This window comes from Muntiacus reevesi, chromosome 5 (genome assembly GCF_963930625.1).
Source record: "Muntiacus reevesi chromosome 5, mMunRee1.1, whole genome shotgun sequence".
Taxonomy (NCBI): Eukaryota; Metazoa; Chordata; class Mammalia; order Artiodactyla; family Cervidae; genus Muntiacus; species Muntiacus reevesi.
In genome coordinates this window covers 42,493,270-42,509,252 of record NC_089253.1, presented here as the reverse complement: position 1 = coordinate 42,509,252, position 15,983 = coordinate 42,493,270, and the positions used below count along the sequence as shown (strand labels likewise).

General features: G+C 53.1%; 1 protein-coding gene across 3 annotated transcripts in view; it reads left to right on the top strand.

Moving 5' to 3' along the window:
- Positions 1-3,036: 3,036 nt before the first annotated feature.
- Positions 3,037-15,983, top strand: part of SPTBN2 (spectrin beta, non-erythrocytic 2) — a 39,690-nt gene continuing 26,743 nt past the window's right edge. Inside the window, exons 1-3 of one of the 3 annotated variants that reach the window (XM_065937822.1) lie at positions 3,037-3,276; positions 10,458-10,636; positions 15,714-15,865. In XM_065937822.1, the coding sequence (XP_065793894.1) occupies positions 10,480-10,636; positions 15,714-15,865 (309 nt within the window). In that variant the 5' untranslated portion in view covers positions 3,037-3,276; positions 10,458-10,479. Of the gene's footprint in view, positions 3,277-3,855; positions 3,944-10,457; positions 10,637-13,039; positions 13,443-15,713; positions 15,866-15,983 lie in introns of those variants that run through there. The other 2 variants (XM_065937824.1, XM_065937821.1) reach the window with 2 other exon arrangements.

Genomic DNA, 15,983 nt, shown 5'->3' with positions numbered 1-15,983 from the left:
GTAATGTCTGTCAACCCCACCAGCCTGTAAGCTCTAAGAGGACAGAGACAGTGTTCATTCTACTCGTTATTAGATCCCCAGATCCCAGCACGGCACCTGGCATGTAAACCAGGTTGGTTTTGAATGAATGTCTGATTGAAAAGGAGGCAAAGAAGTGGAGCCAATGAGTTCGGATGACTCAAGAAGACTGTCATTGGAAAGATTAAGGGCAAGACATGAAGGAGGATCCAGGTTTCTCACTTGTTTTTTTAAGCTGGCAGATACTTGAGCATGTTTAAACATTGATGGGAAGGAGCCAGAAGAGAGGGAACTCACCAGAAGGGATGAGAGTCACAGGGCTGCGTGCGGGAAGGAATGGGACTTAGGGCAGGTGCCAGAGACTCAGTCTCAGAGGAGGGACGTTTTCCATGGCACAGGAACGAAAGCTGAGGCTTCAGTCATGTCTGTAGGTTTGGTGGCAGGAAGTCATACCAAGACCTTTCAGGAATCTTGGTAACATGAAGTCGCAGATCTGGGTTCTCCAAGAAGCTCAGCATATGTGGTAGGCATCATTCCATTCACTTTCACCACTCATGTAAAAAAGGAAGCAGGCATTTTCTTCATCATGGACTGTACTGACGCACTGCAGAGCAAAATAGCAAGTTTCCAAAGCAACTCAGTAACAGAGCTGAGACCAGCGATCTCGGTGTTCTCTTTACTGAACATGCTTCCTCCCCGAATTGGGAAACAGTATGGTAAAAATGACAATACAGTAAAATAATAGCTGGCACTGGTTGAGTGCTTACTATGCATGGAGCACTGTTCTAGTACTTCATCTGCAATAACTCATTTGATCCCCACATTATGATATATTTTAAGATAGGAAACTGAATTCCAGGGAGGTTAAGTAGTTTGCCCAAGGTAGAGGTGGCCAAACTAGATTTTAAACCCAGAAGTCTGACTCCAAAACTGATGCTTTTGACATATAGTTGACTTTCAATGTTGTGTTAAGTTCTGATGTACAGGAAAGTGATTCAGTTATACATATATATTTTTTCTCATTTTCCTTTCCATTACGGTTTATTATAGGATGTTAAATATAGCTCTCCATGTTATACAGAAGGACCTTGTTGTTTATCCATTCTACATATAATATTTTGTATCTGTTAATCCCAAACTTAAAAAAAAAAAGTCTTTATTGAACTTGTTACAGCACTGCTTCTGTTTCATGTTTTGGTTTGGTTTTTTGGCCCCAAGCCTGTGAGATCTTAGCTGCCCGACCAGGGATCAAACCTGTACCCTCTGGGTTGGAAAGTGAAATCTTAACCACTGGACCACCAGGGAAGTCCCCTCAAACTGATGCTTTTAAACCACTCTTCTATATTCCTGCTCTAGCAGAGGGGAAAGAACATACACGGAATCAGAAGACTTACTGTCTCTATCATGAACTGACTCTATGTGCTTGGCATTCGCTTAGGTGTCTAAACATCAGTTTGCTCATCATTAAAATGAGAATGAGAATGTTTACATATGAGGCTTTTAAAAGAATGATGAAATGTTGAAAAGGGGAAATCACTATACATGTGGGTGCTAAGTTGCTTCACTCATCTCTGACTCTCTGTGACCGTATGGTCTGTAACCCTCCATGCTTCTCTGTCCATGGGATTCTCCAGGCAAGAATACTGGAGTTATTGGTTGCCATTTCCTTCTCCAGGAGATCTTCCTGACCCAGGGATCAAGCCTGCATCTCATTCTGTTGCCTACATTAGCAGGCAAGTGCTTTACCACTAGCACAACCTGGGAAACCCAAATCACTATATACAAGATATTATTGTCTTGCTTATTGGTTCGATTCCTGGGTGGGGAAGATCGGCTGGAGAAGGGATAGGCTACCCACTCCAGTATTCTTGGGCTTCCCCTCCTGGCTCATCTGGTAAAGAATCTGCCTGCAATGCGGGAGACCTGGGTTGGATACCTGGGTTGAGAAGATCCCCTGGAGAAGAGAAAGGCTACCCACTCCAGTCTTCTGGCCTGGAGAATTCCATGGACTGTACAGTCTGTGGGGTTGCAAAGAGTCGAACACAACTTAGCCACAGCTAAGACCGACACAGTCAAATTAAAAAAAAAAAAAAAAAAAAGCCTGAAATTACAGCTAATGGTGAAGTATACCCCAGAAGGCCACGTTACAGTTTGGTGGTAGAATAATGATTCCAGTTTACTAATGGAATCTGGCTATCAGAGCTGGGAGAGAACTTCAAGATCTTGTTTTAGTGCAACTCACACACTAAGCCCTCTCCCAACCTATTTGATAGTCTAGGAAGACTGAGGCCAAGTAGGTGAGATGACACAACTAGTTTGGATTAGTAGCAGGGCTTTTTTTTAAACCTTGAAATTGTTTTCAAGCGGGTTTAACACAAACGATTTCACCTTATCAAAATCTTATCTGGAAAGTACTTCATTACTTACACATTTGTTTCACTATGTATACCTTTACCTAAAGGAGCAAAATCCTAAAATGCCACTACCCATAAATAAACAAAGCCTTAAATCAATAATTCATGCAAAGCCCATTCTTCACATTGCCCTTATTTGGCCATTTCAGGCATATCCCAGGTAGAGACAGGCCCACATGTGCAGGGGCAATAAAATTGAATGGTTATATCCAGACTGCTCCGTGCAAAGTTCAACTGACTCTTACCAGTTTACCTCTGAGCTTAGATTTCAAGTCAGAAATCTTAGAGATCTAAGAAATCTACCTACCTCTTAGAGCTGGGGAGGGGGTGGCGGTTGGGGAGGGAATCAACCGATAAACTGCACTTTTAGCACCTACCTGGCACTCTTTAACTTTACTATTTGGGTATAATTCTTTTCTCTCTTAAGGAGATAGCAGTTCACCTTGGTTAATGACCTCAGACCGTTAGACCACTCCGATGCTACTAAACCAAGGAGGAACCCAGCTGTGCCAGGCCTAGAAATGTCCGTCCCCACCCCCATTCCCTTTTAAGACAGTGAGTAGGCCGGAATTCTGGTTGATAAATGAGAGGAGCTGAGAAGGAGCTGAGAGGAGCTGCAGTGATGACTGTTCTGAGAATCTGATCTGCGAGGAGACGAATCTCCACCACATGGTATCATGGAGATGCTTTGGGAAAGAGAGCCGGCCTCCCTGACCGAAGGAGGACCAGAGAGGGAAGGGATGGATGAAAGAAATGCTTAAAGGGAGATGGACTGACCGGAGGTGCCCAAAGAGGAAAAAATCGGGACGGAAAAGAGGCTGAATACCGGGAAACCTTCTGGGCGGTGAGTGTCATTAAAGGAAAGATCGCATGTTCCGGGGATGTAGATTTTGTGCGAAAAGCGGAGCAGGGACAAAGGTGGGGTACTCAAACTGCGGAGACAGCCCCGCAAGCGGTGGGGGGGTACCCAGACGGCCCGAGGGTGACCAGGGCCGGCGAGGAACGGAAGGCGGGGCTCTGGGGGCACTCACGGGGTAGGCGGTGGGGGGTCGGGAGCCGGCGGAGGAGCCGACGCCGCGTTCGCCCCGGGGAAGGTCAGCGACCCCGGGCCGGGGAGCTGAGCAGAGACCCGAGAGGGGCCGTGGTTGCCATGGCGCCGGGCGGGGAGGGGGTGACTCGGGCCCCGCCCCGAGCCCCGCGGGGCCGCCGGCTCCAGATGGTCCCCGGCCTCCCGCGGGAGCCGGCGGCCTGCGGCAGGGGGAGGCTATTGTCCTCCTTACGCGGCGCCGCAGTCCCGCCGCTCGCGCCCGCGCACCTCCACGCGCCCCGCCACCGCCGGCCCCGCGCGCCCCCCGCGCGGCTCGCGCCCCGTGACAGCGCCCGCCCGCTGCCTGCCGTGCGCCCGGCCGCCGCCCGCAACCGCCCCACGCGGCCGGGCTGCGGGCGCGGCGACTCCCCGTGCGCCCCCGCCGGCCGCGCTCCCGCCTGTCCGGCTAGCGCTCCGCACCGAGGTAGGTGCCGGCGCCCGGGCGCGCTTTGTCCTGGTCGGCTGGGCGGTGCGCTTTGTGTAGACGTGCGCGGGCGGCGGGGTCGGGGTCGGGGTCGGGACGGGTCAGGGGAGCAGGGGCGGGAGGATGCGGCCCCGGGTGCCGGCTCCCTCTGGGTCCCGGGGACAGGATGGAGAGTCAAGCGCCAGCCACCCAGGTACCCGTGTGCGGCCGGTGGGGATCGAGGCATGCGGGACGCGGGCCTTTCCCGAGCCCAGAGAAGAGTCTGGAAGAGTTGGGGCTGACAAACGCGTTAGGGGAGCGGGTCGCCGGGTTCTGCGCGTGTGTGACAGCGCCAGCTGTTCGAGTCGCGGAGGCGGGCCGGCCGGCGCCGGTCCAGGCGCTGCGGGCGCGCTCGGCGGTCCCTGCCCCGAGGCTGCGAGCGCCCGACTCCCTCTCGCGAGCCGGCTGGGGGCTCCCTCTGGAGCCGGGTGGGCTTCTCCTCGCCTCTTTGGTAGCTTTAGCTACCACGCTCTTTAGCTCCACGCTCTCCTTTATGCTCCCCCACAGTGTGTGAGAGAAGGGGACACGGTTGGCCGTAGTGAGCGGAACGCTGGCAGAGGAAGAAGGGAGAATGAAACCCCTGCGGGTGGCGGGGAAGAGACAGCGAAAGGTATCCCTGTGGCCGAGATGTGTGCGGCCGGCTTGGAGTCCGCGGGCGCAGAGCTAGCGGGCAAGGCCTCCTTCTGGGGTGTTCCAACGCCAGCACCACGATCGGGCCTTTGCCATCCCCTCTGGCTCGAAACGACTTCAGCCCATTAACCCCGTGGCATTGCATGCTTGTCTGAGCCGCAGGCTTGCTCCGGTCCTAACCTGCTACATGCTGTCTCCGTGGGTTGTTTCTCAGCGGCCCTCCTTCCCTCCGAGGGCAGCTACAATTCCAGCGCTGGTCGGTTCAGGCACCGGCAGGGTATCTACAAACCAGTTTTCCTTGAGGGTGAAGGGGGCAGAGTGAGTCCCAAATCTGTGTCTCAGCTTGAGGTGCGGGGCAACCTCTTGGCATATTCAGAAGAGCAAAGGAGTAAGGAGGAAAAAGCTAGTAGGGATGTTAGATTTGTTCCTTAGAGAAACTGATGTCACCCATGGGTTACAGACTTGGGGGAGGGGCGTAGCAAGGGAGTGAAAAGGAGTCTGAATAATTCTGCCCTGAGTGGAGGATTCTAAAGGACAAGATGAAGCAAAAATCCAGTCCCACTCTCCAGTGCAGTTCCTAAGTTCCTTGGAGGAGAATTCCCGGTGCTTTATCAAGAACACAGCCTTGAGGGAATAGACTGGGGTTTTGTCTCTTTGATTGTCTTGTCTCCCTGCGTGCATCTTCCTTCTGCTATCCTAGCAGCCCTGAGTTTGTGATTTCTTTCTCCTTTTATCTCTTTGCTCGTCCATTCATACTTTGAGTCCAAAAAGATTTTTACTTTGCCAAAGTCCCCACTCCTTCTCATCTGTTATCCATCCTGCTGTCATTGGTTCAACTCCGCCTCCCAGCCACGTCTCCAGCCATATCGCCCTCCTTCCAGGCGTCTGATTCGCCTCTGTCCAGCCATCAGCTCTATTTGTCTCATTAGATCTGGAACCCACTCCATCTTCATTTTCCTCTCTCCTTGCCTGAGGCTTCTGGCTCTTTGTGGGTCTTGGGGTTTCTTGGGGGAAGTTGTATTTGAGTTTAGCATGGGCTAGAGCCTAAACAGACCCAGAAGCTAACCTCAGGTCACACTCACCCCTGAAACTTTGTGTCTTCCTCTGCTCTTGTAGCTTTTCTAATTCTAACTGCTCCTCATCTTTGGACAGCAGTGGCCCTCAAACTGTGGTCTCCAGACCAGTAGATTTAGTGTCACCTGGGAACAGTTTAGAAATGCAAATTCCCAGGCCCCAGCCCCGGAAGCTCTGGGGAACAGAGCCCACTGGTCTGTGTTTTAACAGCCCTCCAAGTAATTGTTATTCATGCAAATTTGAGAATAATCCTGAATTTTAGAGATGAGGAGCAGAGACTCTTCTCTGATGCCATTTTCATTCTTTCCTTGCGTTTTTTCTCTAGACCTAAAAAAAGATATGCATTTGATGAGAGTGGGGAGGAATGCTAGCCCATTCATTCAATATCTCTTTATTGAATAGCTATCGTACTAGGAAGATACAAACATGAGTAAGACCCAACCCTTGTCCTCAATGGGTTAAAAGGGGAGCAGGCAGAGAGACACATAAACAACTAACGGTAATACAATGTGATAAGCGTAATAATAGCAGCATCCTGAAGTGCTGTGGGAGCACAGAGGAGGGAATGATCAACTGTCTCTGAGGGCGGTAGAGAATTAATCAGGAGGATGTGGCGAGAGAAGGAATTAGGGTACAAGACAGAGTCTAGCCAGAGGGATTGGATTTCTAGCTTTACATGCCAGCAAAACGGAGGAAAGGAGAAGGGGGGCAGCTGCCCTTGAGGATCGGCACTAGGCTGAGCAGAGCCTGGAGGATCGGCACTAGGCTGAGCAGAGTCCACATCCAGCAGTGCTTGGACGTAGAAGCTAGCAGGACCCCAAGCTTGCAGCTGGCGGGAGTTGGCTTTCTCGTAGCATGAACAATGTAAGCTACTCAGGCCTGGCCTCCAGGTCAGCGGCTAAGAATAAGGTGTTGGTGAAACTGTAATCTGGATTAGCTGCTGTTGCCAGAGTCCAGGAATCCATGGAGAACAATCAGGTAGATGATTCTTCAGCAAAGAGAGAGACGTAGGTGAGCATGAGGCTAGGGGTACAGGCTGACTAAGGAAATAAGTACGGAGACCCAAATCACAAGCAAGGAATGATAAATAAGAGAAAAGAAACCAGGATGGGATCTATCTAAAGAAACAGAAAACTATAGGACTCTGAAGATGGTAGCAGGGAACACAGCATATTGTCCAAAGGACCCGGGGGCTCCAGAGCCCAAATGCTTGGAAACCAAAACTCAGGGGCCCTCAGAACTGCTGTGCTTAAGGACACCAGAAAGCATGATTCACTATGGGAATTAACTCCTCGGAGTCCCAACATGGTGGCCCTGTGGGGACCTGTGATCTAAGGACACCAGTGCCATGTTGGTTGCTTATCTATACAATGGCAGGCATCCCTGGAAACTCAGGATGAAAAGCATGTATGTCTCGAATTTGATTTGGCCCAAGAGCCATTTTATCTGGGAGAAGGGGAGGCTCCAGCTTCATATTTTCTCCCCCAAGTTACAGGAGCGGCTCTAACAACTGGACCTCACTGAGAGGTCTGGATCCACGCCTCAGTCCCATCAGGGGGACCAAGTTGGATTACCAAACAGAAGCCAAAACAATACATGTTTGGTTTTGTGCAGCTTGCAGGGGTCCTGGGGACACCCGGTTTGGAAATGAGGTCAGACATTTCTTTATGTGTCTGCTTTCTGTGGACTACAGAGACATAAAGCAGGGTTTGAAAACCTCAGAGGCCTTCAGGGACCAAGTAGGTAATAAAAATGTGTGACAAGGCTGGGAAGGACCCAACAGGGAGTGGTGGGGTCTGAAGAGAAATGGCAAGCATAGGCCCACCTGAAGAATTAGTGGGTTTTTTTTTTTTTTTTTTTGGTCGCACCACACAGCTTGCAGGAACTTACCCCACCAGGGATTGAACCTGGGTCATGGCAGTGAAAGCCCAGAATCCTAACCACTAGGCCACCAGGGAGCTCCCCCAAATTAGTTCGGACAGCTCATTGACCATACCCCTGGAGACTGGTTTTAGGAGGTTTGTGATTTCTGATAAAAGGAAAAAGGGTCACAGAATAGAAGGGGGGCATTGTATATAGCAAGGGTCCCCAACTTTCAGAATCTAATGCCTGATGATCTGAGGTGGAACTGATGTAATAATAATAGAAATAAAGTGTACAAAATAAATGCTTGAATCATCCCCAAACCATCCCCTCCACCCCCAATCCATGGAAAAATTGTCTTCCACAAAACTGGTTCCTGGTGCCCAAAAGGTTGGGGACTTCTGGCATATAGGGATTTTTGTGGGCAGGTCTATTCAGGGAGGGGCTTCCCAGGAGGCGCTGGTGATAAAGAACCCGCCTGCCAATGCGGGAGCCATTAAAGACTTGGGTTCGATCCCTGGGAGGGGAAGATCCCCTAGAGGAGAGCAACCCACTCCAGTATTCTTGCCTAGAGAATCCCATGGACAGAGGAGCCTGGTGGGCTGCAGTCCATGGGGTCGCAAAGAGCTGGACACAGCAACTCAGCATGGCCACATGCACTGTGCAGAGAGAGCGAGAGTGCTGGGAATGTCCATCCCAGAGATAAGTGTGTGCATGACTGCTGGTGGGGAAGCCCTAACCTGAGGGGCCCAGAGAAACGGAATTCGAATTGGTCCTGGGGTTTGGACTACTCCGCTGTCTGGTGATTGAGAGTGTTAGGAGACTCTAGCTCAGGTCACACCTTGCCTATAGCATTCTCTGCTCAGGATGCCCTGACTCTGCCCTAGAATTTATTTTTATATAAATATTTACAGAGCAAATTGAAAGACTCTGCGGGGGATTGGGGGAAACTATGGATTTTAAATGAGAAAGGAGTCCTAAGCGTAGTGGAAATGAAGCTCTCTTTCCTATTGGTGGTGGTTTAGTTGCTAAGTCATGTCCCACTCTTGTGACCCCATGGACTGTAGCCTGCAAGGGTCCTCTGTCCATGGGATTCTCCAGTCAAGAATACTGGAGTGGGTTGCTAGTTCCTTCTCCAGGGGATCTTCCCAATGCAAGAATCGAATCAGGGTCTCCTGCATTTACCGACTGAACTATGAGGGAAGCCCCTCTTTCCTATTACAGGGAATGAAAAGCCCAAATCTAGGAAACTGAGACCTGAGCTCCCAGGGAAATCCTTGCATGTTTTCTCTTTGGGAGAAAGGGGAGGGGTAGGTAGTCCTGGCCTTCATGTGCCTCAGGTTCCGCTTCGTGGAACCACTTAATGACAGAAGCCAAGTTCCACCCTGTGCGCCCATGGGAACACCTCTCGCTCACCACCCACATCTCATCACCCATTCTTTCTTCCGTCCCCCCAAACCACACAAGAGGTACGGTACTCCCTTTCCAGAAGCAGAGACTGCCAAGGTCATAGCCTCAACCCTTGGAAGTGGCACTAAGGATTAAAATACCTTTGTATTTGAGAGGCACTAGGAAAATGAGAAATGCAGAATTTGGGGTTCAGTTACAGAGCCAACCCCCTCCATGCTCTTGAATGAGTGCCAAATTACTCGAGAACTTTGAACTGTAGAGTTTTGTTTTTTAAAAAAATCCCTAGAAACTAATCTGAAGCTCATTTGTTAGTTTTGAGACGGACAGGGCTGTTTGTGTAACACAGAGCCGTGAGTTGTGCTGGCGAGCATCCACGGTCCCAGTTTCCCCAGCCTGGGCCCTGCAAGGAAGCAATGGCTGTTGATCTCTCTCAGGGAGCTCTGACGGGCTCCAGGAAGTTCGAGGAACATGTAAATATTGTGATTAACAGCTTGTCCTCCAGGGACTTCCTTGGTGGTCCAGTGGTTAAGACTCTGCACTTCCAATGCAGGGGTGTGCAGGTTCTATCCCTGGTTGGGGAACTAGCATCCCACATGCTGCCCAGGGAGGCAAAAAAAAAAAGCTTGTCCTCCAGAATCTTGCTTCAAAATCTAGCTCTACTCCTTCCAGTGACCTTGAACCCTGGTTTAACTTTTACAGAGCAACCTCCTCATCTATGAAATAGGGATGATAGTGGTCCCTCACCCCACAGAGGGTTGCAGCGAGGTGATGCATGTAAGTGGCAAGGACACATATCACAACGGATATTCATCGAGCACCTATTAAGTATCCTCTGTCCCAAACAAAAGAAAGAAACCGGGGGAGAGAACCATACTGTGTCCTCTGTCAAACCCCTGGCCTCTGTATCCATACTTGCTAGCAGTACATCAGGCTTCCTGGTGTGTCATAGACGCATCTCGGCCTGAGAGCAGGATCTGGGTCTTTCCATCTTAAATCTGTTCCAGAGTATAGGAAGCCACCTTGTGGGAGGCAGTAGCGGGGGTGCGGGGCTCTGAACAGTTTATGGAACCAGGAATGAAAGAACTCTGGTGTGTACTCACTATTGCCCATGGGGTCCCAGGCCTGCTTCTCGCATTACCCTGGCGTTCCCACACCGCTGTCCAGAGCCACCCCAGTGGCCATCGCCACCTTCAGCTCCCTGCCTCCTGCCCCTCTCTGGCCTGAGGCTCTGGAGCCCTTGTCTCCACTATGTTGCTCTGAGACACCGCTGCCTTCCGACCTCACTCCATGTGGGTCTGTTGTGTTCCTGTCTCTCAACTTCTCCACCATGGTTTCCCCTCTCCCACCGGGGGATGATTTCCACTGGCAAAGAAAGCAACCGCAGTCATTGGTCATCAGTAGAGCAGAGCAGATCTAGGGCAGGAGGAGAGCAGGACATGGTGAGTGGTGGGCTCCATGGCTTCAAGATGCCCCTCACCAGCCCCGTTTCCCCTTGCAGGAGCAGGAGACCACCCACCACCATGAGCAGCACCCTGTCGCCCACAGATTTTGACAGCTTGGAGATCCAGGGCCAGTACAGTGACATCAACAACCGCTGGGACCTGCCCGACTCGGACTGGGACAATGACAGCAGCTCGGCCCGCCTCTTTGAGAGGTCCCGAATTAAGGCCCTGGCAGGTGAGGTCAGGGGAGGGCTGAGGGAGATGTTGAGGATGCTGGGGAGGGAAGCTTGTCTTGAAGAGTCCTTCAACTTCATGGGAAGACCCACGCTCTTTCTAAGCTGCCGCACTGGAGTGGGAAATCCAGATCACCCTACCAAGCCCTAGTCCGCAATGCCAGTCTCAAGAACAAACCACGTGCAATCCACAAAGTGCCCCAGCTTCCTTCCCCCCAAGAAGGGAGAAGCCGTGCTGATGCTGAGACTCAGCCATGTTCCGCTGTGCGCTCAGCTGACTGCCTGGCCTCTGTCCCTGAGTCATGTTCCTTAATTCTTTTGCATTCTTAGTCTTGCTGTTCTATTTCCACCCACCTCTCCCTTCCTTTCATCCTCTGCTGTCTTCCTTGATTCTCACTGTCATCTCTCACACCTGCTCTCCCTCTCAGTTCAGTAGCCGCTCCTCTCCCTTCCCACCTGTTCCTTCCACCTGCCTGCCGCCTGTTCCTCCCATTAGTTCATCTACCTGTTCCCTGAAGCAGGTTCCCTCCACCCACCTCTGGTTTCCACCGCCCATCCTCCCGGGTTGCTCTCCACTCGCATCAGCCGCTGCCTTCCCCTATGGCCTGGGTTCTCCCCTTCAAGCTCCTCTGAGCACCAGCAAACCCGTTCGACGGGCCTCCCTGCGTTCTGGGGAGGAGTTGCCATGGCAACAAGAGTGCAGCTGCCGCCTGACACCACCGGCGGCTGGCGTGGGGCTGAGTCACCCACACGCCCCAAGGCCACCCACCCTGTTTGGTTTCCCTCCTCCACGCCACCCTCATCTTTTCCACTGACCTGCTGGCCTCCCAGCCCAGTGCCGTGGAAGCGGTCATAGCTACTCCCCGAGAGGCAGTGCTCCCAGCGTGGGTGGGGTGGCCTCCTGGATGAAGGGAGACACTGGGGGGGGGGCGGTTTCCCAACCTTGGCCGCACCTTTGACAGGATCACTCAGGGCTATTTCACAAATACAGGTTCTCAAACCCCTTTCTGGACACAATGAATTAGAGTCTTTGGACCTTATGGTCCAGAAATCGGGGTTTCAAGCTCTTTGGGTAATTCTTTTCAGCCAGCCCAGCATCAGTCTGAGGAACCCCCGCGTGGTGGCCATTACTTCCGGGAATCCCTCGTCAGTTTCTCTTGTGCCTGCCTGTCCTTCTGGCTAGGTCTACACGCAGGCTTGTGAAACACAGCACTGTTTCTATCGTTGAGCAGAGGCAGAAGACATGGGTCATAGAGAATGCTACGTCTTAGGGGAAAGGTTTCTCTGGTACCCTGATTTCGGGTAAGAGTAGCCTCTAGAAGGTCATGACAGCTGTGTGCACGTGACACGTGATACCCAAGACTGTTTCGATGTGTGCTCAACACATGCCAGCCCCGGCTGTCAGTAGGTGCTTATCTGCACCACCAAACTGGGCTCCTCCGAGGAGGCCTCGCTGTACGGGCTTCACCCAGCCCTGCGCCTGCACCAACAGGTGCCAGAAAATACTGAATGAAGGAGGATGGAAGGGGACAGGAGTGGGCTGTAAGTGACAAGGGCTGAAGCCCATAGAAAGGTGGGACGGGAAGGCGTCCCTGGTGGTCCAGCGGCTAAGACTCTGCTCTCCCAAGGGGGAGAACCAGGAAGAGCCTGGCTCTCCCAAGGGAGAGTCAGGGGCCCTGGGTTCAATCCCTCATCAGGGAACAAGATCCCCATGTCACAACTCAAGATCCCACTGCAGAAACTAAGACCCAGAGCAGCCAAATATATATATAGTTCAATATATATATAGATATATATATAGTTCAATATATAGAGAGATATATATATTTAAGTGGGAAGGGAGTCAGGTAGATGTGCCCTGCTGTGGGTGTCCTGGGGGCCTGGGATGGCCTGGCCCCAGGACGGCCTGATGGGCCCCAGGGCAGGGAAGGATCTGGAACTGGAGGTGAGAACGACAAACCAGGGAGGAAGATAACACCATCTATTACAATTAAGGGAATGTAAGCAAACAGTATAGCCCCTGTGCCTGGCTAGTACTGAGCTGGCTTGGCCCTTTCCAGGATTTCTCTTTCTCAGGGCTCTCGGAGCTGGGGATCAAAGCCCATGTCCTGAACGGGACCTCCCAGATTCACAGCCAGGGGGCATCCTCTACACACCTGCAAACCTTCGGAAGCAGGACTTGAGCTGGGGCCGGGGGCTGGGGTGGGGGTGGGAGGCGAGGGATGCGGGGGCGGGGACCGGTCCTCTTGGGTCTGGTGCACTCCGAGGCAACTCCGGGCCAGACCGGCAGGTCTCGAGGGCGCTGGCGGGTCCCTCCTCCGGCCCGGGGGCCCGGCCCTGCCCCCGCCGGCCGGCTCCGCCCCGCCCCTCCCCCGTCACTGTCCGACCTGTTTGTCTGGAGCTGCCTCGGTCTCCAGGTGTGCTCTGCCGACGGGTGCCGGAGCGCTCGGGGGGCTCAGACCTCCCGCTGCTCCTTTTTCACCCAACTCTTCGAATCTTCCACCGCCCTCGGGCCACACGGCCTACCAGCCGGGACCCCAGGCTCGCGGGGGAGCGGACCCTCGGCGCCCCGCCCCGGCGCGGGCAGAGCATGGACTCTGGGCCGCGGGCGATCCAGGGGCAGTGGCACCATGAATGGGCACGGGGTGGGCAGGGCGCCCGGGTACGGCCTGAACGGGGCCGGTGAGTTTTACTGTGAGGCGGTGGAGGGGGCTCAGAACCCCGGGGGGTTCCTGCTCTCGCCCGCTGCCTTCATCAACCCGGCTCAGTACGCCAGCGTGCTGGAGGGACGCTTCAAGCAGCTTCAAGGTGGGCTCCGGGGGTGGGGCGGTGGTGGTGGTGGGCTCGCAGGGCGAGGGGGACGGCTGGAGCCGCGCGGAGAGAGGGGCCCCCGCGGAGAGAGCGGCTGGGGGCGTGGGAGAGGAGCCGGAGCCAGGCCCCCGGGGTGGGGGAAGCATCTTCTGTGACTCAGACGGTTTGTGTTGGAAGACGAAGTGTCGGGGGAATAATTACAAGTGGCCGGGAAATCCGCGGATGCTGACAGAGCCGGGAGAGGCTTGGACCCGCTGGAGGGGCGGCGGGGCCCCGCTGGGCGTGTGTCCTCGGGGGCGCGGAGCTCGGAGGCGCGGCCGGGTCTCCCTGAGACTCTCGGGGGTTTGGGGAGGACGGTCCTGCCGGGGTGGTCGGGGAAGGAGGCAGGGGACTGAACCAGCAGGCGAGGGGCCCAGAGCGTTTGTGCTGCCCTGGATTTCTGAATGGGTGTCTAAGTGTGTGGAAACCAGGGAGTGTGTCAAAGGGATCTGGCGCAGACGGGCTCGGGTATGGGTCTGAGGCGGCTGTGTTAACTCTAGCACACAGGCCAGTGTGTTTCTTTTGGGAGCCACGCATTCTGCGTGCCTGTGGATGTTGTGGACACCTGGTTAAGTTACACTCTGTCTCTGGCGGTCGGCTTTGCACATTTTTTTTTTCCTAGCTGCCCCCTTTTTCTTATCTTCCCCCTTTTATGCTACCTATGAGCCAAAATGGCCTCACCCTCCTGTGTCTGGCATGAGGGCAGACTCCCTCCATCCAGTCATGGCTGGTGGTCCAGGTGGTCCCTGAGAGGAGGCCCACAGAGCATCAGGCCGTCTGAACACTTGTTAGGACCCTGAGTTGTCCCAGGTCCGGGGTTGGAGGTAAGAAAGACAGGAACAGACATGGGTGTGTCGCTGTGTTTTATGGGTGAGGTGCATAGGAATGTGAGATTAAGGGGTGAGTCTTTTTGGTTTCTGAGATCCTGGTGCTAAGGAAAGACAAGTGACTCTTCAGCCCTGGCCACTTGGGTTGGGTCCTTGCACTGGGCCTCTCTGGGGGAAACGCGAAGAAATTCCAGTGGCCAGAGCAACTTCCAGTGGGCTGGGCCTCTTCCCTCACTTTGTCATTTGTATTTTTTTCTTTTTTTTATTGGAAGAAATTAATTTATCGATCGTGAATATTGCCATAAATAATGAGGCAAGAGTAGAATGTCCTCATATACTGAAACCCAGGCTATAAAGATGTCAGGCCCAAGGCTTAATGCTCTTGTCCAATTCAACAAATCTTTGTAAATGTCTTCAGTGTGTCAGGGTCAGTGGTGTTCTCTATGTCACTTATAATAATTTCAATTTTTCTTTCTCTGGGAAATGTAACAGCATCCCGTCTCTCAGCAGCAGCTCCCCCTGTGGAAGGCAGTGGGCATCTCGTCACTTTTTGTGAGATTGGCACTGAACTCTGCCTGACTTTCCCCTGCCCCACCCTGTGTTTCCCGGGTCCACTTTTTACCTGTTTCCAACTTCCACGATGATATATTCCCTCTTGACTTTGGAATGTTGGTGTCCTGGGACAGAATCCCCTTGCAACCAGTTGAATGAACCAGCCCAGAAATAGAGGAGCCTGTCTTTTCTTTAAATTATCCCAGGAGGGCAAGCTGACTCAGGAGGCCTGCAGGCTCTATAATGTCACATCCATCTAATGACCACTTGGAAGAGCCGCTGCTGTAATTTAAGTCCATACCCTCTCCTTTGCCCACTACCAAACGGGAACAGCCGTAGCTCCCGCTGGACCGACCTGAGCAACTCCTACTCTTTCCTCGGGTTAGATCATGTCTGAATAACAGTAACTCATCCAGGAGCCATTTCGTGCGGCATCTTACACGCGGTGTCTCAGTCAACACCGTGACTTGTTGAAAGAGAAAGTAATGTACCCATTTTACAGATGAGGAAAGTGAGGCCTAGATGGATGGAACAAGAGTGTTTCACCACTGTTACACAGCAGAGCGCTGATCCCAGGCCTTCCCTGCATGTCCCCTGCTGTAATTTCTTTCATCCTTCCTTCTCAAAGCCTGTTTTCTGTCTCTCTGTCTCTCATTTTTGTTCTTGACCCTGCTCATGAACTCATTCCAATTTCTTTATTTCCCGATTTTTCAAGTTATGGGTTTTCTCCTCGGCCATCTTCCTTCCCTTCCTCCTCCCCAGACCTCACTTTCCCACCCCCACCAACTGGTGTTTAGAAGCAGGCGCCCGGTTCTTGAAGGGCAGAAATGACCCCATGTTGCCGCCATAGATGAGCGAGAAGCTGTGCAGAAGAAAACCTTCACCAAGTGGGTCAACTCGCACCTGGCCCGGGTGACATGCCGGGTGGGAGACCTGTACAGCGACCTCCGGGACGGACGGAACCTCCTGAGGCTCCTCGAGGTGCTCTCAGGGGAGACACTGGTGAGCTGGGGTCACTGGGGAGGAGGTGGCCTGAGAGACAGTGGCCAGGGGGACAGGCCCTGGGGTGGCCCTGAGCGAGAAGAGTGACACCACGGAACAGAAAGCAGTGGCTGCCTTC